Source organism: Homalodisca vitripennis, chromosome 2 (assembly GCF_021130785.1).
Source record: "Homalodisca vitripennis isolate AUS2020 chromosome 2, UT_GWSS_2.1, whole genome shotgun sequence".
NCBI classification, from domain to species: Eukaryota; Metazoa; Arthropoda; class Insecta; order Hemiptera; family Cicadellidae; genus Homalodisca; species Homalodisca vitripennis.
In genome coordinates this window covers 102,428,456-102,456,437 of record NC_060208.1, presented here as the reverse complement: position 1 = coordinate 102,456,437, position 27,982 = coordinate 102,428,456, and the positions used below count along the sequence as shown (strand labels likewise).

The following is a 27,982-nucleotide window of genomic DNA, read 5'->3' as shown; positions in this document are numbered from 1 at the left end:
ACCTCATCAGCTATTGTATACGAATAATAATAATAATAATAATCGTTACCTACAGTGAGCATTATAAAAAACACTCGATTAGCTATAGTATACGATATTAAATGACCGTACCTCATCAGCTATTGTACACGAATAATATTAATCGTTACCTACAGTGAGCATTATAAATAACACCCGATTAGCTATAGTATACGATAAATGACCACACCTCATCAGCTATTGTACACGAATAATAATAATCGTTACCTACAGTGAGCATTATAAATAACACCCGATTAGTTATAGTATACGATAAATGATCACACCTCATCAGCTATTGTACACGAATAATAATAATCGTTAACTACAGTGTGCATTATAAAAACTCCGGATTAGCTATAGTATACGGTATTAAATGACCACACCTCATCAGCTATTGTACACGAATAATAATAATCGTTACCTACAGTGTGCATTATAAAAAAAACACCCGATTAGCCATAGTGTACGATATTAAATGACCACACCTCATCAGCTATTGTACACGAATAATAATAATCGTTACCTACAGTGAGCATTATAAATAAACACACGATTAGCTGTAGTATACGATAAATGACCACACCTCATCAGCTATTGTACACGAATAATAATAATCGTTACCTACAGTGTGCATTATAAAAAACTCCGGATTTGCTATAGTGTACGATATTAAATGACCACACCTCATCAGCTATTGTACACTAATAATAATAATCGTTACCTACAGTGAGCATTATAAATAACACACGATTAGCTGTAGTATACGATAAATGACCACACCTCATCAGCTATTGTACACGAATAATAATAATCGTTACCTACAGTGTGCATTATAAAAAACTCCGGATTTGCTATAGTGTACGATATTAAATGACCACACCTCATCAGCTATTGTACACTAATAATAATAATCGTTACCTACAGTGAGCATTATAAATAACACACGATTAGCTGTAGTATACGATAAATGACCACACCTCATCAGCTATTGTACACGAATAATAATAATCGTTACCTACAGTGTGCATTATAAAAAAACTCCGGATTTGCTATAGTATACGATATTAAATGACAACACCTCATCAGCTATTGTACACGAATAATAATAATCATTACCTACAGTATGCATTAAATAACAACACCCGTTTAGCTATAGTATATTGATAAAAATAGCACACTGTTAGCTATATTTTTCTATCTCAAGTGACATCTTAGTAATTACAGCGTGCTGTATTAAAGGAAAATTTCTTACTAAGTATAATATATAATCTTACGACAGAAAATAAGCTATACCACATGCCCGTTACTTTACTTTTTTCAGTTCTACTGTACTGGGAGCTAGGTTTATGTATTTATGTATGTACGTGAGTGTGTTAAGTATGCTATATATCTGAGTTATATATGATTAAAACTTATCAGCAATGTGGGTCGACCTATCTTTTCAACGATTCGTCCCCACGCACAGGCTTGCCTGTGTGGGTACTTTTGTCCTATATTTTAAGTAATGTTTATGTTTTAGTCATACTTTAAAATTACTATAGTATATATTAATCTATTATGGAATTGTAATTTCTTTATTTGGGAATAAATAAGGTTTTGAATTGAATTGATATTAAATTACAACATCGCATTAAATAATGTTTAAGTAATTATGATGATAATAAGCAAATACTTGTTCCACACTATTCGCAGACTCCAATAACGACACATATTTTTGATCAAAACTTCACAGATTATTAGTATCTTGGTATGAAATATATGTTATAATATTAATTATCAGTAATATTACGTTATTACATTAAATGTAAATATTTACGGATATTTAAGTACATCTTGGTTTTTGGACCTTAAATCTATTGTTTAATAAAGCCTTGACTGTTAATACTACCGATGAATAATAAATAATGCAGTCCACAATAGTTTGTTTTCCTTAGAGGAATTCGCTTATATTCTGTTGAAATGGAAAGAATTCTTCCGAGCACTAGCGATAAGTTGTGGTTTTGTTCAGAGAGGCGCCGCGCCGCGCCGCACAGCAACAGAAAGTGGACATTAATTTCTATCAGACCTGAAGCACTGCCCGGGTAACTTTTGGATTAGTCGATACTGCAAAGTTTTATTACTCAATGACCCAGTTTTTGCCTCAGCACTACCTTGTCTTCTCCATCAAAATCGTTATTAATAACACAACAGATTTATTTGGCAAAAAAATAGCATCGTATTGTCTTTAAAGCATTTACATTACTAACTTTACTCATCATCTTCATATCAGTAATAAATCCATAAAATCTTATATTTAAAAATTATTCTGTGTATTTTTGATTATTCAATAAACTAACTATTTCATTAACTTAATAAATCAAAACCCTGCAGTAATATATCCGGGAATTACTAATGCACCAATAGAAGCTGAGGTTTGGGTTCTTTTTAACACAAGAACTTGATGGTAACTTCTTTGCTAGTACTGTGGTTAAAGTGTTTGATTCGTATATTCTTAAAGCACACCAAATCAAACAAAGAAATCCGACCAAATCATTCTCCAATATTGATTATATAAAATATGTTAATGTTATCGGACAAATTCTTAATGCTATTTGGTTCTTAGGTAATGTCGTACCGTGTAACTCCTAAGGCTCTAAAGAATTCGATGTAATGGATTAATTGTTAGACTATTTGGAGCTCAGAAATATGGTAACAAAGGTTATAGTAGTAATGGGTTTTGTGCTAACTTACTTGGATCTCAAAATTTTGGTAATAAAGGATCTTATGGTAATGTATTCTGTGATAATTGATTCACTAATGCATTTGGGTCCAACCGTATAGTAGGCTAACAGAACCACTAGGAATGATTCGATGCTAATGGATTAGATAGTAATTCGATTGGAGCTCACGGGTTATTAGTTAACATATTCGGTTCTAAATGATTCGATAATTATAATTTCAGATGTTTAACGTATTCAAAGCTTAGAGGATTGGTTACTAACGTATTCTATGCTAATTTTCATAGATTTATCATTTAATGGATTATCGAATAACCTATTCGATTCTAAAGGATTCGGTGGTATTCGGTTGTGAGGGATTCGGACGCACATTGTCCGTGGACTCACCTGGCCTGCTCTGCTGGGTGAGGTTATCCAGCTCCATGGCACTGCAGAGAGGCGTATCCACCTCGTACGTGTCGTTGAACAGGCTGTAATCCACCTCGTGCTCACCAGTTTCTTTCTTGAAAGTGACTAGATGTTGGAACCGGTGACCCCAAAGGATCTCGCCGGGCAGGTAGGAGCTGCGGGCCTGCGTCGTCATGCCCGTCGACTCTATCACACCTGCACAGTGCACAGGCGGACATTGTGAGTGTGCGGGAAATACACCATGCATTAGTGACGTGAATAATGAATGAGAAGATCTGAATAAGTATACAATACAAGACAATATGGCTGAATATACAACAAAAATATAAGCAGGATTATGCAATAAAGGAGTGGAACATAATTGTAAATTCATAAATAGATTTTGTTAATAAATGTTGATAGAGAAAATAAAATAAGAGAGGCTAGTGAACATCTTAGAATGCGGAGATTGTTATATTATTAAGAATTTTATAACAACAGAATTCCAGTGTTTCTTTTGAGATCCTCACTAAATAATGAAGGTTAATACAAACTGAATTCTCCAAAACATTCCGTCTTTAACCCGTTCAGCCAGGTGGCGTACCCTCGAGTATGACAACGATCTCGAACCGCTCCCGCAGCATGTCGGCCGCCGACAGCGTGTACAGTGGGGAGGAGGAGGTGATCTTGTGGACGATGGTGGTGGGCCATATGAAGAAGATCTTGTCCTCCTCTCCATCACCACCCACCTTCAGTTCCGTCTGGCAAAAAGGCAGCAACTCGCCCTCCTTTGTCACCTGCGGCAGGCAGTGGATATCAGGGTGAGACTTTGAAAACAAAATCTAAGACCGAGCTTTGTGTTACTCCATACATTAAAGAACATGAAGCAAAGTATGACGGATTGCGTTAGTGAGATTGAACGTGGAGGAGAAGCAGTATGAGAAGAAGGAAAAGGATGTCAGTAGAGGAAGGTGTAATAGTTTAACAGAGAGGCAAAAGAAGATGGTGAAGAATGAAGGGACAATTTTAAAATGAGAAAAGAGATCTTGCTCAAAGACGTCTATGAAAAAAAAGAATGAGACTTAAATAAATTTGCGACGGAATACTAGCTAAAACTATACTCCATGTCTTTTTGAATCCTAACAATCATATGCACTGAACACACCAAAACAAATTAAGAAGAACTCCTTATATCGTACATCGTACGAAACGCAACTTGAAAAAGATCCGTCAAAATATATCGGATTTTATCTTCATAAACTTGTTTGTAAAGCAAATCCAGTGATCTAAAGTCTTATACTTGTATATACTTGTGTAACAAAGCACTAGTTAAAAATAGAAATTTTACAAGTAATTTTGAAACACTTACACTATAAAGGATGGTTTGTGCTTACTGGATATGTAAAAAAAATATATTACTTTATTTCGTCAAAGAAAAAAAGATGTTTCTATTTAACACCACTTATTTATAATATCTGAAATAGTTATACCATTTACGAACTATTCCTTCTTATTTTACAAATTTGTTGTTGTACAGTCAAGGTATTTATTTCGTAATATAATTGTAAAAAAGATTTTTCACATTATAACGTTTAAAACAAAAGAGTAACCTATCATTCCATGATTTTGAGTGCGCCTTCAAAAGTATGTTTGCAATATACGACAGCGCAAAGTGTAAAGTTTCATTAATACGCAGGCTGCTCTGAAATGTGTGATTAATAAAATTAAACTTTCGTTCTTCCACTATAATAACATACGGCAATTAATTATCAATGGCGTAAAAATAAATATATTCATATTTTATAAAATATGTCTTAAATGTTACACAGATTTTGAAAAATTCGATAACTGTACTGTATTTTTTAGTTCTCAACATACTAGCAAAAGGAATATGTTAAGTACTTTTTAGTCAGTTGTATTGAAAAAGGTATACTTAATATATATGAAAAATAAAACATGTAAACGAAAAAATTGTTTTGTCGAGAAAAAGGAAGATTGATGGCAGTTAAAATTATTTCTTATACATAGAGCTAAATAAGGTTTAATTTTGATTGTATTATCCGATTCGTTGTCTGTTTCAAACCACCAGTCGACTGAATTTTAACTTGACAGTATTACTATGTTTAATTATTAATTAAAATTAAATAATGTGGAAAGTTTAGAATTTTGTTTCCGTATGATAAAATCGTTATTCACAACATGGATAAAAAGTGTCTTTAGGAGCTAAACTGTATTCCCTAATAGTGTTTTTATTGTCAACTTACCAACTCAATGTTAGATGTCAAGCTACAACCTTCCTATCGGCCTATATAATTATCCCTGATAATATAAATTCTAAACAATGAATAATAATAATACATAATTTAATAGGAAAATGTTTAGTAAAGGGGGGATTTCTTCATAGGTATGTTCGGCAACATAATTTGTGTACAGACGAGGATGATAAATGAAGACGAATATACAATCGCAATTCAATTAAGTACACGATGTGTACTTAACAATACCAATACAATTTTTTCAATGTATTGTACTCAAGCTTCATCATCAACGGTAGGTTGTAATGATGAAGTATTAAAAAAAAGTGTAGCTCAAAAAGCTTTGGTGGGAGGCTATATACTAATTGCGTTCTTGTTACTAGATTAAGTAATTTAACTTGTTAAGATAGTTTTGAAATCAAGATTTCCGTACAGTTCTACGAACAGAACATCGGGCTCCAAAACAGATTGACACGGGAAGATAGTGACAAGGACTCGTGTCACGATCAAAGTGGCCGTTTTAGCTTTCGGTGATGAAGAACCGAGGCCGGGACAGAGAACAAAGCAGCGACCGGACCGTGACCCGACAGTAGTCACAACTGTGTCACTCTTGGGGTAGTGACAGTTGGCACTGTCACACACGATCTTCTGTTCACGATAACACACAAAATGGTGACAATGGACAGTTACGTTAGAATGGTGGAATAGATGAGACCAAAAAGGAAAGATCCGAAATTGTTCCTTTGATTCAGCTATTATGCACGAGAATCAGCTATGAGACATTGATAGGTGAACACAGGACCTTGTGTAGCACATGAAGCTCTGACGATAATCTTCCTTAAAATACTAAATTATCATGGTTACCTCACAGGCATAGCTCCAAGTCAGAATTAACATAGTAATAATCCATTGTGGTAGTAAAACAACAATGATTGGCCATGAATTTATTTCATAGAGCTTTTTCAGTATCATTAGACATAGCAGCTGATAATGTTATGCCCTTGATTCTAAAAGGTATTGTGAAATAAATTTAAAATTAATTGCCAATCCGTGTTGTTTGTCTACTACAATAGTTATCTGCACTGAGGAAGAGTCCTCCTACAGAGAAACCTATGTTTGGATATTACTAGATTCTCGATCTTGGGATCATGTAAAAAAATGATACTAACATCGAATTGGTAAGAATAGGAAATCATTCTATCTAGTAGTAAAGGAGTAATGAGACAATTTAGAACTGAAATGTAACGTGATGTGTTAACACATAATCTTTGCGCACTCGGCATTTCTCCTGGGAGCCATTATTTAAGATGGAACAGTTTGAAATTACTTTAAATATTTTTGACAATACGTAGGTTTTGATTTAATGTGGCCTTTTACAAAATAACACATATAATAAACCAGTGGTGAATATCTTTATAATCTTTATCAACGCAGAACATGTATATAAAAAAATAAGAATCAGGGAATACGTTTATAGAGTTTTATTTTACCTTCTTTTCGAAGTATGGAAGACATATATTGTTTCAAAACAAAAAAAATCATATTTTAATTTGTTGACAACAATTTGTCATGACTTTGGCTGCCATTATTGGTGTTATTAAAAAAAAGCTTTCGGGTCCTTAAACATTAATCGTTTTTGGAAGAAAACAAGTGTGTATAATTGTCCTTTAGAGTATTTAAAAGAAAAAGTAATTTTGTACAATTTCTCTAAATTTGTTTACATATTAGGCACAAGATCTTGTTCCTTGATGCAGATAAACTAGTATAACAGCCGTTTAAGGAGATATAATGAAATGTATTGTACCTTTTTGAATCGACTCCTTAACTTTCACTTCCTTGGTTTCGATTGGGCTATTACGATCTTGATCGATGTAGAGTGTTTAACATATAAATCTTGTTAAAGCAGAATCTGTAGCACATGCTACAGTGTTCTTAAATATTTAATGGAAAATAAATCCCCCTTTATATTTTTAAAGTTTGCTTTTACATTATGCGTGGTGTAAAAAATATATGTAAACAATTCACATGTCTTTGTAATATTGAAACAACTCTTCCTGAGTTAGCGTTACAACAGGGATATTTATGGCAAATCGTCATTACTCCTTCCTTAACATTCCTGATTAGGACACTAATTATTGAACTGAGTCAAGAAATTCACTAAATAGGCATTTTTTGGTTGTCCAAAGTGAAGGAGTCAGTTTCCTCGATTTCATTATCAACTGGTTGTAAGTACAGTAAAATTTCATCCGGACAGTAAACGATTCTTTAATAAGTTACGTCACAGTCGATTGCCAAGAAGTCCTTCATTAAAGGAAGAATAGCCATCTCATTGAGTCAATGTTTTCTATCAATAAATACAGCCGCCATTTTGTTTGGCGGCGGGACAGGTATCTCCCGCCAAAAGGCGAACGCGCGGAGACGTCTGCCAAAGTAAGAGTATGTTGACCAGAGCTGTCACGCAACACACAATGTTGCAGTACGCACAGTATTGTAACGAGATCTTTGTAATTTCGGAGGAAGTAACCATGATAAGTGTAAAGCAGCACAATATCTGAGTGGATTGTTCAAACGTGTCATCATATTTATTGACGGAGTAATGTCAATATTTTTACTTTCTCCCAGAACAAAGTAGGTCGTCAAGGGCAGAACATATCTTTGCGTGGAAAACTTACAAGTTAAGTTAAATAGTAATTTATGTTTTTTTGGTATGTGGTAATGATTTTTAAAACACAAGATGCACGTGCACGTGAGTGTACCAGTATGTAAATGCGTGCTCTAGTACAAAATTAACATCTAGTCTAATTTTAGTCTGACAGTGTTCAAAAATGTATTTACGTTTTTTAAAAGTTTAAGTACAATTTTTTTGTTTTAAACTAATTTATTTAGTCGTTTAATTTTAAAGTGTCTTTAGTTAAAAGGTATTTTGGGATAAAATATGATAAAAACGGGGTCTAACAACTCTGATTAAATATTCTACTCATAGCCCTTCGTTATAAGGTTTATTCATTTCTACTATTTGTATATCCTACAAATCGCCCTTCAAATTTTACACGGAACTTTAATTTTAGACATTAATGGTCAAATCTAAACCTCTACGAAGACCATAGGAGAGATTGATGTTAATTAGATATTTCAAGTAGTAATATTTATTTCATATGCCACGAGAGTCATTTTTCTTCTTTAACTTTTTTGTTACTTTTCGACGTTAAAAACCTAAGATTGTAGCTTTGATTTTAAAAAGCTATCTCAAAGTTATAATTTGTTTATTTTTATATTAACAGTTAATGGCTAATTCCGCAGTTCCACAGAAATGGAATAATCTGGATGTTGGTGGTTAATTTGTGTGACAAATCAGTCAAAACGATGGACCGAAATACGTACAAACCAATCGGCTGTTTATTGGTTTAATAATGACGAGTGACATATAACGTATAATATGTACACAAGGCAGACTTGTGCCTCATATTTACATTATTCATGATAAAATTTTAGATTTTCTTCAATTTTTTATTTAAGAGACAAATAAATTAACGTCTCTAGCGTCCTTAATGTTACGTTTTGGTAACTTATAGTTACAAACAATTTTTAAAGGGATTAAGAAACAGATTTGGATTTATTAAAACACATATATAAGGTTAGTATATTATGGAATTTGTCCACTTTGGGGTTGAATTAATAAAATGCAATTCCAAAATTAATTGATACAGAAATATAAATATTTTTAAATTGTCTTAGTACAAAACGTTTTACCATTTTATATTCGTGGATAATTTAAATAGAGAAACATTTAAATAATATGAAATAAGGAAGATTTTTTATGCTATTCTGATGGCTTGTGAAAGATGTAACTAACGATTAAGACTCAAAAAGCGAGAGAGTAATTACACGAATGCATTAGAAATGAGTACAAAATTTGTATAAATTCGACCAAATATGAAAAATTAGGTTTTTATAAATATTTTATGTTGTGTTGATTGAGATAACGTTAACATTTAGAGTTATTATGTAACGTTATAATTCATTTTAATGTTATTATGTATCATTTAATGAGTACGAAATATGGTTGATTTTACACAACATTCATATAAAAATTTAATTACTGGACACAGTACAAATCAAATGTACTGAATTTAATGGCCTGTACAAATTTAAATGAATATTTTTCCTCTGTAGATTTACAATGAAAAGGAGCGTTTCTATTTAGTGAGAGGCAAATATTCCAGTAATTTTACAAATACACTTTTTAAATTAAAAGAAGCAGTATTTTTTGTTACGAATTTAATGCTATCTCAGGTCTTGCAAGTATGAACTTATATAATTTTGCATTACCACCTTTAAAGCGGCTCTTGAGCGATGGTAATTTAATAACACAGCAAGCTCACTAGGCCGTCTATCGTAGTCAACGTGTTACAGGTTTTTAATCCATGTTTAAAACCTGTTTATGTAGTAAACAAATTAACACAATTAATACAGTAGTATATTAAATACACCATCCCACCCTACGTAACAATTACTAGCACTAACAATGTGAATAAAATCCTTTTAATGTTCAGATGCATCTCATATTATCTGTCAAAAGTCAAGAATTAAAAATATAAATTTGTACGTGAAAAAATAAAAAGTGCATTTTAAGAAAGTGTAAATATGAAATTGACATAACGAAGTTTTAAAAAGAAAATACTAAATCAAACAACTAAATAAAGTTCACATCTATAGCTTTTTTCAGAAATTTCAACGAAAGTAGACGTATAAATACAAATGCAACGATTACACTAAATAAACTTAAAGACTTTAATGTAGGATTGCATTTCACTCTTAGAACAAAACAATTAATTCTTAACAATTTATCACTAGTTTAAGTTATTTCAGAAGAGGGGCAATTAAAAAAATCCCATGCATTGTTAATTTCTCAGGATTTTTATCATGAAACCCGCCCAAAATACCTGCTCCATCGGCTCACCTTTCTCTTGATGAGTTGGGCGCGCACGTGAGCCTCTATGATGTGGCTCTTGCGCATGTCGCCCACCCTGAACATGAGGCACAGCTCTCCGTCTCGCTGGCAGATCACCGCGTGCCGACTGAACAGCAGCGTCTGGGTGCGCTTCTTTGGCCGCGACAGCTTGGCGAACACCACTCCCACCATGAAGGCTTGTATCATCACCCCAGTGATACTCTGGAGGCACATGACGAAGATGGCGGTCGGGCAGTCCTCCAAGGTGTAGCGTGCCCCGTACCCTGTACAACAGAAGAGATCATAGCCTCATTGTCCAGATCTCGTCTAATGTATATCACAGACAGTTTATGCGATGATATAATTCCAATACTGACTCATTCTTGAAATGCTCACCAATCAGCGTAGAAAATTCAACTGTTCAAAAATTTAACAATTATTATGTTACACAATTTAAAACAATTTTTACCTTCAAAACGCAATTATAGTAGGAAGTGTAAAACATATTATAGAAACAATAGAAATTATATTTAACAAACACTATTATAATTATTTATGAACTTTATAAAATTTTTGCGTATTAAAAAAATAAAGCTATGCAACAGTGATCCTTTTTAAGCGAATTTTAGATACCTATAGATTCATTATTAGGTTTATTAATAACATAATAACATCTTTGAAAAGTTAGAGCTAGAATGAAAGGAAATTCAAAATGGGTTTAAATCATTTACGCGATATTAATGTCCACAGTATTAGATTACAATAATATACGCCCACTATTTACAATAGCTATTGGTTAACGCAACAATTATTTTCTGTAGTTTCAAAACATTTAATCATTAATAATTTAACGTTGATAAGTAAATGTATAAAAATGCTGTCATGATTCATAACATTTGATTTCAAAATATACTCAAGAGCCTCCTATTCCGAGATCATACAAAAGTTTTAAGGTTACCATTAGATCTTGTGAAAGTTTAGAGGGTTTTAAAGTTCGGCATTTTAAGAAAATAAAGACTCTATTGTGAAATCCAAAATCAAAAATCGATGAATCAATAGATCTTTATTATTTATTTGGGCAAAAAATTATAACTAAAGAACTACCGACCTATGGTGTGCTGGGTCTCCACGCTGAAAAGGAAGGCTCCAGTGAAGGTGTTGACACCGACGATGCAATAGTTGAGGGTGTCTGCAACCTCAGTGGCATTGCCTGCGGCCGGGGTCGAGGCCGCGTGGTCGAGGTCGCTATGGGTGATGACGATGAGCCACCAGACCACCGCGAACCCGAGCCAACTAAGGAGGAAACTGAGGGCGAAGACCAACAAAGTCCACCTCCACTGAGCATCCACCAGAGTAGTGAAGATGTCCTGCACAGCAGATTACATCTCTTAAATGCGTCATACTTTCAAAATGACTATCAGTTTCTTTGAGATAGCTTCTATAGGAAATGATTCTAGAAAAACGTGTTTCACATCATGAGGACAGTTCACAATTCGTGTAGTCGCTCTACTGTGGCAAAAAATATTATATTCGTTGAAAAATGCTGTAAAAGTTTCTTAAATATTTTCTTCAGTAGGATTACCTTTGTTGAATGCCTTTTATTCCATAATACTTCGATTTATAATTAAAATAAATTGAATGACGTGTCTAAAATTGGAAAACTGATCTTTTTTCATCTAAACTCCATTGAACGTGCTATCTACAACTTAATTTGACTAAAAATACTTTTTTAAGAAGCAATACATTATAAAAGTAGTATAAATTATCTGTCAGCAATAATAGTTCAGCAGGAGTGTCCAACATATATATTATGTTGGACACTCCTGCTTGCTTCTCAAATCGATCTTGGCTCGATGTAGGTAGTTGGTTGGTGTTTTTGTGATTGCAACGTCCGTCTGGTACTTGAAGGCTAATAGCAATTTTTATTAATTTGAAGTTATAAAACATTTTTGAAAGACTACTATTATACACAATTTCCATTAATTTCATAACAATTTTTGCAACTGAAAATCTAACAAAACCCCTAAAGTTGTTCGGTTAGAAATTGTGACCATGGTAACTTTAAAAAGTAAAATGATAACCATTTCAAACAAATATAGTGACATTAATATTTTTAAGTGTTTAATGATGAAATGGTGTGCTGGATGTAATTCACCTAATAAACTAGTCTTGCGATACAACATCATCGACATTGTATGAATTGTACTTTTTAAGAAGCAATACATTATAAAAGTAGTATAAATTATCTGTCAGCAATAATAGTTCAGCAGGAGTGTCCTGCTGAACTCAAAATTAAAATTCAATCTTTGTATATTTTCTATTAAAATGTATAAATATATGCATTTATGCCATTTCCCAAAAATGTAATTCCGTTTATATATTAAATATTGAATTATAATAGTTCGAATAGAGTGGTTTAGAAAAGACCTGTTTTCAAACCTTGACAAATACAAAACATTAAAACATGAAAAACTTGTGGCAACCTATTTATTAACTAAAACAGTGTGCAAAATATGGAACAAACAACAGAGATTTCCTATTCTTGACTTTGTTTTCGTAATTGCATAAATAGTTCTGGAAATGGTGGAGCCTCTGATGAAATCATGAATTCAAGTAGGTGAACGGATAATATTTAACCTGATGGTTCAAAATAATCGAACATATTGTATTGACAACATTTCAAACATTATACTGCATAGATATTAATGTGTATACATCCTAAACACTCGTACATCAAATTTTGGTATTGGATATTTCTATTATGTGTAAAATACACACGTTTAAGTGTACTTCCAGAGAGCATAAACACAGACTTTAGATAACCATTTACATTATAAAAAGCAATTTTCTTTGTAATGGCATCCGCAAGATTTCTGAGATGGGTAATTAAACAACTTCCAAATCATTAAATGTTTAATTTTAAAGGCATAAAGGCCTGTGTTTCTCAAAGCACGTTAATATTCTATAGAGAGTTATTGACAATGATTAGTTCACAGAATTGTAGTAATTGCTATGAAACAGGATGAGGACTACAGTCATAGATAAAGGTAATTTTCTAAATACTGTAATTTCAAAAATTTCAATACTGGTTAATGATAGCATTATATAAGGCAGTATCTGGAACTCCCAACGTTCGCACCCCTTCATTAGTGAAGTACCCTACAGAACTGTATGTAATGTAAAATTGTAAATTGTTACTTGACAAGATTATAATGTATCAATAAGTACCAATTTTAAACAAATTGATGGTAGCTTAAAGATTTGTCACTAGAGCATTTACTTTGTAGTGAACAAAAAAGTGCTTGTGTACAAATATTGTAATTACACTTTAAGATATTTTCCCAAAATAATATAAAACGCATTGTTTAGGTAAAGCCTCAAAATTTGTATCTTTATTGTAATATTAGTAATAAGATTTATGGAAATAATGTTATTATTTGTAAACTGTATAGTTTTTATTTAGTAAAACCTTAAACATTAAAAATTTCGATTTCATTAATTTTATTTCAGAACTATTCAGGTTGAAGGGCTTTATAATTCCTAATTTCTCAATACTAATTAAAGACAATTTAAAACCAAACATTGGGTTATTCCTTTATAATTAAAGAAAATATACCTTAAGAGTTAGTTATAATGAAAAGACCTTTAGTGTTACTCCATATGAACAATATTAACCCTCAAAAACTGTAATCTTTTATTTTAGGCGCACGATCATGGGAAAAGTATTACATTAAATATTTAAATGATCCAAATGCTCTTTATTTTTTGGAAAGGTATATACTGTTTAAGTATTTAATCAAAAAGTTCAAAAACGAAGTTTTTTAAAACCAAAATTGTTTAAACGAATGGATGCGTACTATGTATATTTCCCATCCTCTACGACCACGAACAAGGTTGTAAATGAGTTTGAGGTTTAACATCGTTCTTATGGGACTAAATCATCCGACTTATCAATCTTATGGGCTGACTGGCTGTTCATCCAACTTATCAATCTTATGGGCTGACTGGCTGTTCATCCGACTTATCAATCTTATGGGCTGACTGGCTGTTCATCCGACTTATCAATCTTATGGGCTGACTGGCTGTTCATCCGACTTATCAATCTTATGGGCTAACTGGCTGTTCATCCGACTTATCAATATTATGGGCTGACTGGCTGTTCATCCGACTGTTAAACCAGTAGATAAATATTTTCCAAATGTGTACTCGCATTTATATACTTTTCCAGAACTGTATGTGATGAGGACATAACGTGTACGTTGAAATTACAAATTAGGAAAGGTCGGGTAACCTTATCTGTTTTTTACAATGGGTTAAAGCTGTTCACGCTTGAGACTTTAAGCAGAGCTTTAACTGTTATCTATAAGCTACCGCTATCATTCAGTACAGAACTATAGCTACTCAGCTTTAATGCTAGCCTGATACATCCGTTTTGTTTTGAATACCATTTAATACAGCGGTATTCTGCTTCACTGCTACTTTCCACAAGTTTCAGAATTAATATGCTGCATATCAGCAGCTACATTAAAGCAACCATCGTCAGATCTTGTCTTGTGTCAGTAGAACTGATCTCCTGGACACAATGATCTCGTAGGGCTCTTAACCAAAAGAGGTATTCCAATCTTGAGTACCTGAACAAAAAAGATAGAGTTGACCTAAAGAGTGGGTTCAACGAGCGAGACAGAAGGGCGAGACAGGAAAATAAGACGCCGTTATTGTGCGCTAAAGTGGGCCCCCAACAGATAGGACAATAAGGTTTGGGAGAGGTCCAGGCAAATTTTGTCTGCTTAGGATTATTATCATTACCGTGCTTGTTACCAGAGGCAATACTTTCAACGTTACAGACCGAAAATTACGGTAATTTTACTTGTATTTATTTACTGTAAGGTAGGATAGATTACCTCTTTTCAACAGCGAGTACCCTTATATTGTGACTCCAATATTAAAAACATACAATACGGAAAAAAAATTCCATAGTAACAATAAAATGATTAAATTTAAAATAAATCCAATGAAGTGAGAAACTGTTTAACAGTGTGGGAGCAAACCTGCCCAACCACAAATTGAACCGTTTATTGAAAACAATAAACCATTTTTAGATCAACCAAGGCGTTATTTAGCCTTAAGTCTCACTGTACAACATTATAAAGTTTTTGATGATATGGTCATTCCTTAACTTAATATTTAAATCAAATAATAATGTTATTTCTAACAGTGTCAGTTAAATGTTCAAACTAAATAGCTTCACGTATACAAATTTGCCTCCATTTTGATTTTTTGATCTAAAAATCTATTTTAGAAATTTCACATAGTAAGATAAAATTATTAATACATTTAACCAAATTTTAATGGAAATTATAACATGATATATAGTCTGAAATATTTATTGTATTATGCTGACTACTTTTGAATTGGACATTAATTGAAACGAATGTCACAAAGTCAAAACGGGCTGGAATTATTATTATGATTTACTTTGAAGTAATTACAAATTGTATATACAATATTTTCAAACCTTTGTTTTCTTGGAACTGTTTATTTTTTATTTATGTTTTCAGCAATATAATTATTACATGATATGTTGATTTATATCGTAAGAGTAATTATTGTTACAAAACTCCCTCCAGAGAGAACTTTAAGTATACAATTACTGCCAATACTGTATTTTCCATACCATAACATTAGCACTTTTAATTGATGGAAAAAACGTTCAAGGTACGAACATTGTTTTAATTCCACAAAAATATATTGGTTATGTAATAAATCTTAAATAGTTTAAATTATTTAGTGATAATAATCTACTTATCTTAAACATACCCGATTTGGAAGCATCTTCACAAATAATTTAAATTTACGGATTATATTTAGTAATAAAATAAATTATAGTTTTGCATAAATCATTGAAAGTTGATCTAAAATTAATGTGTATGATTTATTTAAATATCAGTATCAAGGATTTATTATATAGTATACCATATTAAAGACTCGACCGACAAGGTTCTTCTGACAAAAATTGTTGTGTATCCATTTGTGCAACAACTCTTATGCAAGGATTGTGGAGAATTAGAAAGGGCCCTGTAAAGTTGCTCTTGATCCAAGGAATAACTGGATTGACTTTGGGGTCAATACATTTTTTAAATCTCTGTTCTTGGCATCAGATTACCATAACATGCTTTATCGTATACAGATGCCTTCACAAGTCTTCCTGTACACAAACAATCCTATTCTCAATATAATTTGTACAGGGAGAAGAGAAAGAGAATAAAAGGAACAAGGAACTGTTATCACACAGGAAAAACTTCTCAATGACATTTCGCCATTCAAAGGTCGTTGCCTCAGACAAGTTTGTCAGTTTGTCTGAGGGAGCAAACAAACTATCGCCATCTGCTTCACAGCCAGAAGTAATCACATTACAAGTTGTGTGTAACTTGTTGCGAGCCATTTATCGTCGACTGTGAAGGGAAACAGTTAATACTGTTATTGCTAATGTCTGCCCACTAGGTCAAGGAGCGATCTCTAGTCGGGATTGGATAACCAATTAAACGGTTTGCCCACTCAAATGTATCAGATAGAGGTTCCAAATATATTCTATACGCCCTTCTCAACCAGAAACAATTGTAATAGTAACGCCATCAGTTCTTACATTATAGGCCATTAAAATATAATTGTCATATTTTTATAATCTCTAAAATTTCAACAATCGTCTCTATCCTTTTATACTGTTCGGTTACACTGTTATACAAATTATTTAAGTAACAGAATACAATTTTCCTGAAAACGCAAATAGAGAGGAAAAACTTCAATATCTAAATATGGTAAAAATGTTGCAAAAAGTCACTCCTCCAGTTGAACTTGGTTGATTTGGTGTAATCAATTTTTGGTTGGAATTTTTTTAATTCATAGCCTTTGAGACGACTTCCCTGAAGACAAATAAAGTAAGAAAAAATTGTTTGCTCCACGAGGCAGTGTATAATTTAAATCAGTAAATTTAGGCTATCAGACAATTTTTAACCAAGACTTTTTACATTTTTATCCCAAGAATATATATTAGACATTTGTTTCATGGGTTCAGATGTATCACTTTTATATCATATGTTTTTATAAACCTATTTTTACATTAGTGAAACAATCAACGCGAACTGTTGTGTACACAAATCCTGTTCCCTGTATCAACAAAACAAATACACTAACGTATTAAAAACTATTACGAACACTTACATATTGTTATGTTATAAAAGCATCAGATATAGTAAATTCATCAATACAATTGATGGTGAAAACGAGCACGGCCATGAGCGAATATAAGTTCTCTCAACACGACATTATTCATGAGTATATTCTTGTAACCGGACCAACAAATGTAAAGCTGAGAAGGATCGCGTAATCCAGGAATATCGGAGTTGCCATTGTTAGGGAAGATCTCCGTTCATGAGAAAATATAACTCAAACCTTTCCTGAGTAATCTAGAAACGATTTCCTTTGGATGATGTGCGTTGCTGAGTTGGTCCTTTCTATTTATTGTATGGAAATTGCAATAAGAGCCTATAACTTACAATTATTTTACAACCATTCGACAAGTAAGCATTTCCTGTGTATTTTTATAAGAAAGACTAATCAAGTCTCGCCGTGGAAGAGACAAGGATAGAGAATATGCTGTACACAATATAATAACAGTGTTGACGCATACCTTCACGTACTGTTTTCAGAGTTATCAACATACGTCTTGAAAATACTGGTATCTATAAACAATACTTTATAATTAAAAAATATAGGTGTAAAACACGCCACGTATCATGTATAAAGGCTTCGGTGGGATTGCATGCAAAATTTAAAGTCTATAGGTCGATTTATTCTTGAGATGCCCAGCCGATATACAAACTGATGTCAAACCAGCCGCTATGTTGTCATCATGGTAAAATCCCTTAGATGAAAGTGTAAATTTTTCTTTAACATTCATCCATACCCCTGAAGTGAAATGCATCGACACCAAACTCGATGTTGCATATATAGAAATGCAATCTCCATAAAACATTCAAATTTATTTAGAAGAAATCAAGAGATCGTTCTCTAGAGGTTTTTCAGACAGACAGACAAAAACTAAATTTTCAAACATCTTGAGTAATAGGCTTTGCAAACGTAATAAATTTATTCTAAACGATAAAGCAAGCATTAATATATATGTGTGTGTGTGTGTGTGTGTGTGTGTGTGTGTGTGTGTGTGTGTGTGTGTGTGTGTGTGTGTGTGTGTGTGTGTGTGTGTGTGTGTGTGTGTGTGTGTGTGTGTGTGTGTGTGTGTGTGTGTGTGTGTGTGTTTAGTTTTATGCTAGTCAATATGGTTAATATACCTCTAAGCAACTTTTTACTGTTTGTAGTATATATTGTACGTTATAGGCCTACCATACATGCACAATCCAATAATAAAGACACTTATCACGAAAAATTAGTGATGTTCATATAAAAACAAAATGTTAAAACTCTTTGACAAGATATGGTTCTATATGTTTTTGTATCCTGTAATTAAAAAATTCTGTTTTATTAGAATTAATAAGAAATTCCTTTTAGTCATAAGCATACTCTTTACTCCGTTTGTACAAGTTCGAACTACTGCAAGCAGCTGAGGGTGTAAACGTCATATAAATATGACCTTCCCGTTTGCATTGTCTCGAAAAAAGAAAATCGTATCCCATTCTGTTCACGAATGTAAAGTTATCATAGAACGCATAGTTGACACATTATCAGGTTCAGCTTAGCAACGTATGTAGTACAGTAGTAAAGTAGTAGCCTAAGAAGTATTTTGTGTTATTCAAGGCATAATTTACATATTCTGTATTATTCGAAATTATTTCTGCGTCAATACTATATGAGGCGTTTATTAAAGTATATAAATGTTTTGGCTGAGCGTTAGCAAAGGTGAAAGGACTCGAGGGACTAGAACAATTTAATTTCTGACTGTCTATCTGCACGATATCTTGAATACAAACAGATCTATAGACTTGTAATTGCATTAGGTTTCACATTTATAAAGTAGCAACACCGAGTTCGTCACTCCTTGAGATTTGGCTGAGCGTTAGCCAATATTATTACATTAGTCCCATAGGCACCTATGATAGCAACCTTACAATCATAGAATAAATAAATTTGGAAACAGACCGAGCTAAATCAAATTATATAATCATATCATCTATATATATATATATATATATATATATATATATATATATATATATATAATTTTAACATTTAATATTTGACCGATTGATTGGTAAAACTTTCGTTACATTGGTCGAAAGACGCGATACTTAGTTGTATTAGTTTATTTGTACTTGCTCAACAAGCAGCTCTCTATTGTCTAAAAGATAAAATCCTTTCAAACTTGTGTTTCTTTTCAAACCAACTCTTGTAAAAACAAATAAATTTAAACTCTATCGTATGTATACATATTGATCTTATTTCGTTACAATTAAAAATTAGATAAGAATAGCCTACGTGTTACATATGGGATCTTTATCGGGCTGTTTTTGTTTTAAAAGCATGTTTTAAAAAAATTAGTAATATAATTTAGCATTCAATATTTTATTGGAATTATAAGGAAGTTTATTTTCATGGATCCGATGAGGGCATTTACTCACAGTCAATTTACAGAAAGAAAAAATAGAACAAATAATCACTAATATTAAAATCAAGTGAACATTTTCATTTTAAAGGGATGCGCGATGGCATACTATAAGTTATTGCCCTTTCAATAAACAGAGTGATTTTATATATTTTGAAACAACTGTTTGTATATATATTTTGGTTAAGTTTATAGAAGAAATTGGTATGTTGTTTGAAGAAATATAGCGTTGTATTATTTCTTGGTACGAGGAAGAAATACATTGATTTGGAGTCAAATATCAAAAGAGCAGCATTAATCAAAATGTCCTCATTCGCTAGACCCCTAGTTACGGCAGCACAGGTACTCTTGGGAGGACAATATATAAATATCCTTTGCAATGCTGTTTACCGTATATGGAATGATGTACTGAGAATTGTTGTATTATAAATGTATGTATGAGTGAATGGGGTCAGAAAGTCAAGAGCAGCAAAGTTGTCCTTACGGTCAGCTATTTACTTACAGTCTTGATAAATACTTAAGTTACGTTCTATTAAATCCATCAATACTTCGTTGTATTGATATTTTCTTAACAATTTTTGGATCTAGGTTAATATTTACCCTAAAGTATTTAAAATTGATCAAAAAATATGTATTTTTGAGCTTTATATTGTTTCATGCGGAGTGGGTGTCAAGCATATAAATTCGTATATATGTTTGATTACAACTGTCTGTTATATCTACACTACATCCTACCAGTAAGACAGTGGGCTCTATGATCGAGATCTCACGGGTTTGATTCTCAGTGAAGGAAATAAAAATTGGCAAAATAGATTTAGCCACTTTTTGATGAACAATTATTTAACATCCTTAATTAAAATCCAGTTAGCATAGAAAGAAGCCACCCTTGATCAAAAATGAAGCAACGACACAACCTCTACCTGTTAAGACAGTAAGCTAAGTAAAGTACCTGTAGATACCTGCGTCGTCGCTTGGCCACTTTGCCCTGGACCACGTTGCAGTCTCCATGTTTGAAGACCACCCGTCTACGGACCCTCCTGGAGCTGAACCTCGTCTGTCTGTACCTGGAACAGGAAGCAATGTCAGTGCTGTTACAGTGTAGAGTATTGTTTAGTCACAGATATAATAATAGATTCAGTGGCAGATATAATAATAAATTCAGTAACAGAAACTGTTTCAATAACAGTCAAATCTTCTGTCATCTGCAATCATAGTGTTTTTGGGACTTACAAGCTCATGAAACTGTCCTAACACATATAAGGTCTCCTGCGATGCTTTTTTGACAGGATATTCAGGTTAAGGGTAAGTGAGGTTTACGAGTTGGGGATTATGACTGCCTCCTCTCCAAATCCAATACACATTGCAATTAATAATAATATGCAATAAAATATATCTCAAACACATCCACTGTTATATAGCCGCTCGTAGAATTCAATGGTTAATCTCAGAAATGAGGTGAAAAGGTAATACGTTTTATAATGTAAATGCAATGGATAAATAATTGATTATTGATTTTATGTAGATTGTCCGCAGTAACAGCACCAATACGCAGCAGCCACTCACCGCTTACTACTTACCGCTTCTGTACGACAATCATTTGTGTAGAATGCTATGTAAACAGATCAAGCAGGCTAAATTGAAATATTTTCCTCATTGATAGAAAAAAGTAATAGAGATACAGCGAAAATTGGAAAATTTTAAAGGATGCATAAGAAAAAAAGTAAAATAAATAAAGTACTTTGCAATGGGGGTGTTGAAGGACATAAAAAGGAATGAAATCACCATTGCTGAGAAATTTAATGAATAATTTGTAAATATATTACAGCTAAGTTGAGGAAAGAATGTTTTGGTTATGATTTATTTTATGAGCAAGTTTACCACAGTTAACTTGTTTAGAAGACTTTTGGGTATCAGAAAACTGTATCCAAGAAATAAAAATATAAATGGAAAATAAATAACTCTGGAATAGGTGGCATCAATATAATGGCTATAAAGAAAAATCTAAATATTTTTGTTCCTGTATTATTTAATATATTTTCATAATTGTTAATGCAGGATGTGTTCCCTGATGCTTGTAATGTCGCAACTGTTGTACCTGTCTTTAAGTCTGGGAGTCCACAGGAGTTGTCATCGTACCGTTCTATAGCTTTGATTAATACAATAATTTGAGTCCGTTATAAAGTGTCAATTACTGGAATATGTTTACGCTGAAATAATAGCCGATAATCAATTTGGGTTTTTACCTGAAAACGGTACTAATATCGACATAAAAAGTCATATACAAAATATTGCTGAGTCGTTACATAAAGGTATGTTTACTGCAGCAATTTACCTTGATTTTTAGAGAGCATTTGATATGGTGGATATTGTTATTTTGTTGACACAGATAACGCGTTATAGAATTATAAATAATGCATTAGCTTGGATAAGGTCATTTTGTAAACACTGATTATTCGTGATTTGGCGTTCTTCTTGGAAAGAATATTTTCTCGCGTGGAAAGACCTTATTGGCCCTGAGTAGTTTTGCATGATTCCTTAAGAATAGTTTCCATATTTCAAAATTTCGATAGTTTCCTTATAGTTTTCATAAAAAGTGTAAAACGAAAAAAATTTCAGAGTTCATAAAATTTATTTTTTCTCATATCTATTTTTTTAATGTATCCAAAACATGTGAGACGGACACTTGACTATTTTACAGTAGTCCCGAAGATTTCAAGCTTTTTCACTGCCATCATTATACTATCTTTCATCGCATAAGCCATACTTAAAAATACGAATACTGATGCTCTGGCATGGAAATTATTTACTTCTAAACTGCATTTTAAATATATGAATAGTAAGTTAATCATACTAACTATGCTGAAAGTAAATTAAATGGCAATCTTTTCATTTACAGTTCTAGCTCAGGATATTTCAATTCATTGTAGACTCTATTTTATTTTAATATTAACATTCAATGATTATTGATTACTTATGAAAGACTGTTCTCTCAGTTGGCATTAATCCAATTTTGAACGTGTGCATAAAGCGTAACCATAAACAAAATAAAGATCACATGCCAATAACAATAAAGATAATGTGAATGATTAACAGTGGCGCGCAGCGCCGTGCGCCTCTATATCTGCAATACCCGCAATACCCATATGTATCTATATTGCCGTGGGGTGCCCGATTAAGTTGAGTGGTGTACAGTATCACCCCAGGGACCCAGGTTCGAATCCCGATTCGGACATGTTTCTTTTTTCACGCTAAAAATAATCGTCTGTGCTTAGCATAAAGTAATGAGATGAAAGGTTCCGGGTTATAGCTTCAGATCGTCCATCTAAAAAACGGATAACCGAAAATTAAGCCTACTTCACAGACCAAAAAAGGGCTACATACATAACACTTATAATTTAGATTTGTATTTGTAAATATGTTGTTAATTTTAATATGTTGTCTATTACTATATATATCTTGTAACAGACACAATAAAAATGCTGTTTACTTTAAGTAAAGGTATTTTAATATAGTTATCCTTATAGTAAATGATAAGTTCAAAACTAATCTTGTAGGTATAAATTTATAAAGTATATATAAAATTAAGGAATTTGCACATAACCTATAAACACTCGGACTGTAACCTTTGATATACCTTACAATTTGGTAAATTTTCATAGACAACGTTAAAGTTATTATAATAATTTAAAGCTATTGTATCAGAAACATGTTTCAACAACCTGCATGCCCAAAACAAAATTACGATGACTTTTCGAGTCCGACTTAAAAAAAGTCGAACTGTAATGGATATATGGGTGTTTTATAGAAATTCTAACTTGCACTATTTTAGAGCAATAGAGGTGATATGTTCATTAGGTAATGTTCCTAAAATTAAAATAAATAAATAAAAGTGGGAGACTTTTTTATTACATACACTCAAATATACACCGAATGATGTGCCACACATTTAATTCTGTATCCTCAACTGTCCTGAGGAGTTAATTAATTCCAAACCTTTGGCCAAGTCAGTTGTTTGCTAGATAGATGCATTAATTACAATGGTTGCTGGGATAATATAACAGACCAAACTTTTTAAGAATGTATGGATCCCAACAACAGGTTACTGTTTTTCCTTTTCAATAAAGTGATGTTTGTCATGTAATGAATTATTTCATATTCCACATTTACGGTCAAAAGTTTCTGTATTATGTCGTGAAAATGGAAACTCCCTCACCGTATAAAGCACATGGTTGACAAGGTCTGAGCCTTCTCTTGAAACCACCGAGATAGAAACATATGTTATGTCATGAGGCGTTTTACTAAATAAGACTGCGCCAAAATTTGGTTGTAGTCAGGCGGAAACTTGCAGTCTACAAGTCTCACGTCTCCAAGTCCAAGGTAATGTCTAATCATTGTATTTAACCTATGTACATCAGAGTTGTGTGCAACATTCTCTCAAAACTTGGAAAACGTTGTTTCCAGTATGATGAGAGGCGGGAAGGTGAGAATAGACAATTCCCTAATATCCTGCCAACATGATAAATCCCTACGTAAACTGGTCATGGTTATAACTGCCCGTTTCTGAATTTAAAACGTCTACTTACATGGGACTGAGCTGTTCTGCCCCAGACAATATCATGATGTATTTTGCTCTAAACATATCACGGTAACCAAGTTTTAACAAAATTAGTACTTTTGCATTTAGGCAATTATCGGAGTAAACATAATTCGGAGGAGACTCTTTTTGACACAAAATCAGTATGTAAGTTCTATTTTAGAGTTTTTCCACGATGATACCTAGATATTGAGTCATTCTTATTATGTAGCAAATGATAATTAATGAACACCCGAATAAAAATGTTTTTGAGACAAACCTTTTGAGAGCCAATAAATAGAAAGAGACACATCAAGACATTCAAATTTTTAAGATTGAAGTTCTTAAGATACCGATAAATTTGACTAGAGTGAAGTTTATTCCAAGCTGTTCAACCGTGTCAAACCCAAAATGAATGACTATATCAGCACCATAGGTTCGATAGGAGAATTAAAATCATTCAATTATATATTATACAGCAAGAGTTCCGATACCGAACCGCGAGGGACACTAGTTACAATTGGCTGGCATATAAGACTCACATAGTGAAAAGGTCGACACACTGCATTCTTTTGTACAAATAATACTCCATGGCTACTCCTGGAACACCTATCATATCCAGCTTTGCCCTAATTATTTGGTAACTGACACTGACAAGCCACCCGCAGGCCTTATACAAGCGTCCAGACGTGGAGTCACATTCGTCACCACCGATGGTAAAAAGTTGATTTATTTTGTGTGAATCCAACCTGTTTATTTGAGAAGGGGTTGTTATTATGTAGAAACTATATAAATGTGTTCATCAATTTTACTGAGTGGAGACATTATTGATATAATAACTGGGCAATAAGGCTATTTTTAAATGAGATAACTGTCACAATTTTAACTCTTTTAGAATATAGAAGACAACATGTTTGTGACATGTGACAATCAACTCGTAACTATGAAAATTTTTAATTTTCTGATGTGTTAATGTTTGTTATCACATGACAATTTTCATTGTCTTTAAATGTGTAACTTTTGATTTTAATACTTGTTATTTTTATAGCTTTAAAAGTTTTTTAATTATTAAAATAATTAAACAAGTTTTTTGGTTGTATCAGTTATATTACTTTTTAGTAAAACAGTGCACAAATTATGACTTGTTTATTACGCTTCTACTTCATGTAATTTAAAGAGTTTAAATACTAGTAGGGCCTACTACTCTAGCTATAGCATATAATTTTAATACTTTGGCTACCAAGCTGTGCAAAGTGGGATATTGGGACCGACAATCACCATTACTGTGACCTGTAGTAGCAAAATATCAAAAGCCGATATCGACTATCTTATACTGGAAAAAAAACTTTAATAATATTCTAAACAATACATGACCAAACATCAAACATTATTAAGGATATCACATAGTAATGCAACCAGTAAAAATACCAAACGTTGGTAATCATTAACCTCTTACTTTCACATGAAACTATCGAGGTAAATGTATGAATAAAACCACAAAATCGTTATTTTAGCACGCTAACTTACAAAGAAATAAATTCTGGTACTCGTGTATTAATTAGAGTGTCTGAGTTTTGTATTCTGTGAAAGTGATCAATTATGAGATGAACAGCAATAATTGGTTAGTAATAATTGAGCAGCTGTTAATAACCGTATCACTAATGCAGACTCAGCTGTTACAAGGTCAATGCTGATAAGTTTCTCTTCTCGCCGTGCACTCTTACGCAGCGCGAGGTTTGATAATCTTAGAGCGTGGGGTTCTTCACGGGTTTGCACTCGTACAATAAAATAAAGAGTGGGTAATCCAGATCACGTGTTGCGTTACAAGTTTCACTGCAGCGACATCATCAAACAATTTTGCCTATGAATAAATGAAGTTTCATGCTAAATTTAGTCTACAGGTAAAATCGTTCCTAGATATTCTGCGGAAAGTTAAGCATTGCGATAAGAGCATGCACCATAAGCATTGTTTATGTATAAATTAGCTTACATACAATTTCTTCTCAACACAGTCTACAACTCAATTCCTTTTTCGAGTTATCTCTGCAGACATTTAAGATAAGTACACCCCGTGGAGGAACATCTACTATTTTCGTACTCGATGTTACCTGTACAGAAATGAATATTTAGACAATATTTAAAATATGTAAGTCTTACCCCGAGATATTGTGCGTACAGACAGAAGAGAAATGTTGTTAGCCCCTGAGTAATATACTTCGCTAACCCTCAGCCAATGACCACCACAGCTGCAGATACTCTCCGCGGCTAGGTAATCCATCCCGTCATCCAAGTTTACGTAGATTATAGAAGATAGATTATAGATCTTATAGTACAAGCCCCACTATGTGCCATTTCCTTCGACATCCTTACTAATCTTTGTTATTGGCAAAAAGTATTGGTTAAGTAAAAATATCACCCATCTAATATCAGACATTAACGACTAACAACCGAGCACAACTCTGATGGAGAAGAAACAAAGAAGGAAAAACTCTGTTCCACCAGAGACTTTGAGAGTTTGCCAAAGTACGCTTCTACTGTGTATGACGCAGTAAACGTTAAATGGGCGGGTTTATACGGACAGACACTTGTCGTGTCAAAACTAGAACAATACTTAACCTCCCAACTGTCATCGTTGTGACACAACAGCAGGTTTACGACGATCTTGTTTACGTCTGGGTCCAAACATTTACTGGGATACAAATCTTGAAGTCAAATGTTCCCTTCGGCCGCTTGCGTAAAATACCCTATTCGCAATTACCTAAGAAAATATCTTTTCATCGCATTCCTCCTCATTATTTTTTATATTTCTCTAATAATTACCCTTTGGCGTGCTGGCAAAATAAACACAGTTTAACGACTTATTAATCTTCGACTTGTTTATAACTGATAATTAAAAAGTCAATAACTTAAAATAGCGATGTCGTATTTTGGCTCATTTGAAACCATTGCAAAGTGCTGATTAATAAATGTTGATAAGCGTTAGCAAAGAGTTTTCTGCCATGCAAACACAAACACGACCGTGCGTCCATGCAGGCTCAAATGCCCGAGCGTCATGGTGTCAGATTCAAACGGTTGCTCATTTAAATTTTGTATTAATGCAATAAAACCGATAATTATATCTAAACTTTTAGGTCCTTGTGGTTTTAGTTTCATATGTATAAGCAACCACAGTTAAATCCAAAAAAAGAAAACATTTTTATGCATGTGTGGCTCATATCAAGTTTAATAATTAAATTGTCTATTATTATTTGTACATTTTAAACTATTCAAGTTGCAGATGACTATGTAAGAAGTCTAACTATTGACAAGGTAGCAGTACACTACACCACGTGCCACTTCGTTAGGATTGAAGCGAATTTCAAGTTTTTTCTCATTTTATTCTTTAGATATCCTGTGGTCAGATAGACGGATATATATTTCATACAGAAAGGAAACTTTTACATCCCCTCGGCAGACTAAAAACAT

The 27,982-nt window shown here is 32.9% G+C and overlaps 1 protein-coding gene across 10 annotated transcripts in view; it reads right to left on the bottom strand.

Moving 5' to 3' along the window:
* LOC124354481 (G protein-activated inward rectifier potassium channel 3-like) overlaps positions 1–27,982 on the bottom strand; it is a 164,242-nt gene that overhangs the window by 33,075 nt on the left and 103,185 nt on the right. For all 10 annotated transcript variants that reach the window (XM_046804962.1, XM_046804963.1, XM_046804964.1 and 7 more), the window contains 5 exons: positions 20,894–21,008; positions 11,440–11,698; positions 10,341–10,615; positions 3,730–3,922; positions 3,126–3,341 (listed from right to left, as the gene is read on the bottom strand). In XM_046804962.1, the coding sequence (XP_046660918.1) occupies positions 3,126–3,341; positions 3,730–3,922; positions 10,341–10,615; positions 11,440–11,698; positions 20,894–21,008 (1,058 nt within the window). The remainder of the gene's footprint in view (positions 1–3,125; positions 3,342–3,729; positions 3,923–10,340; positions 10,616–11,439; positions 11,699–20,893; positions 21,009–27,982) is intronic.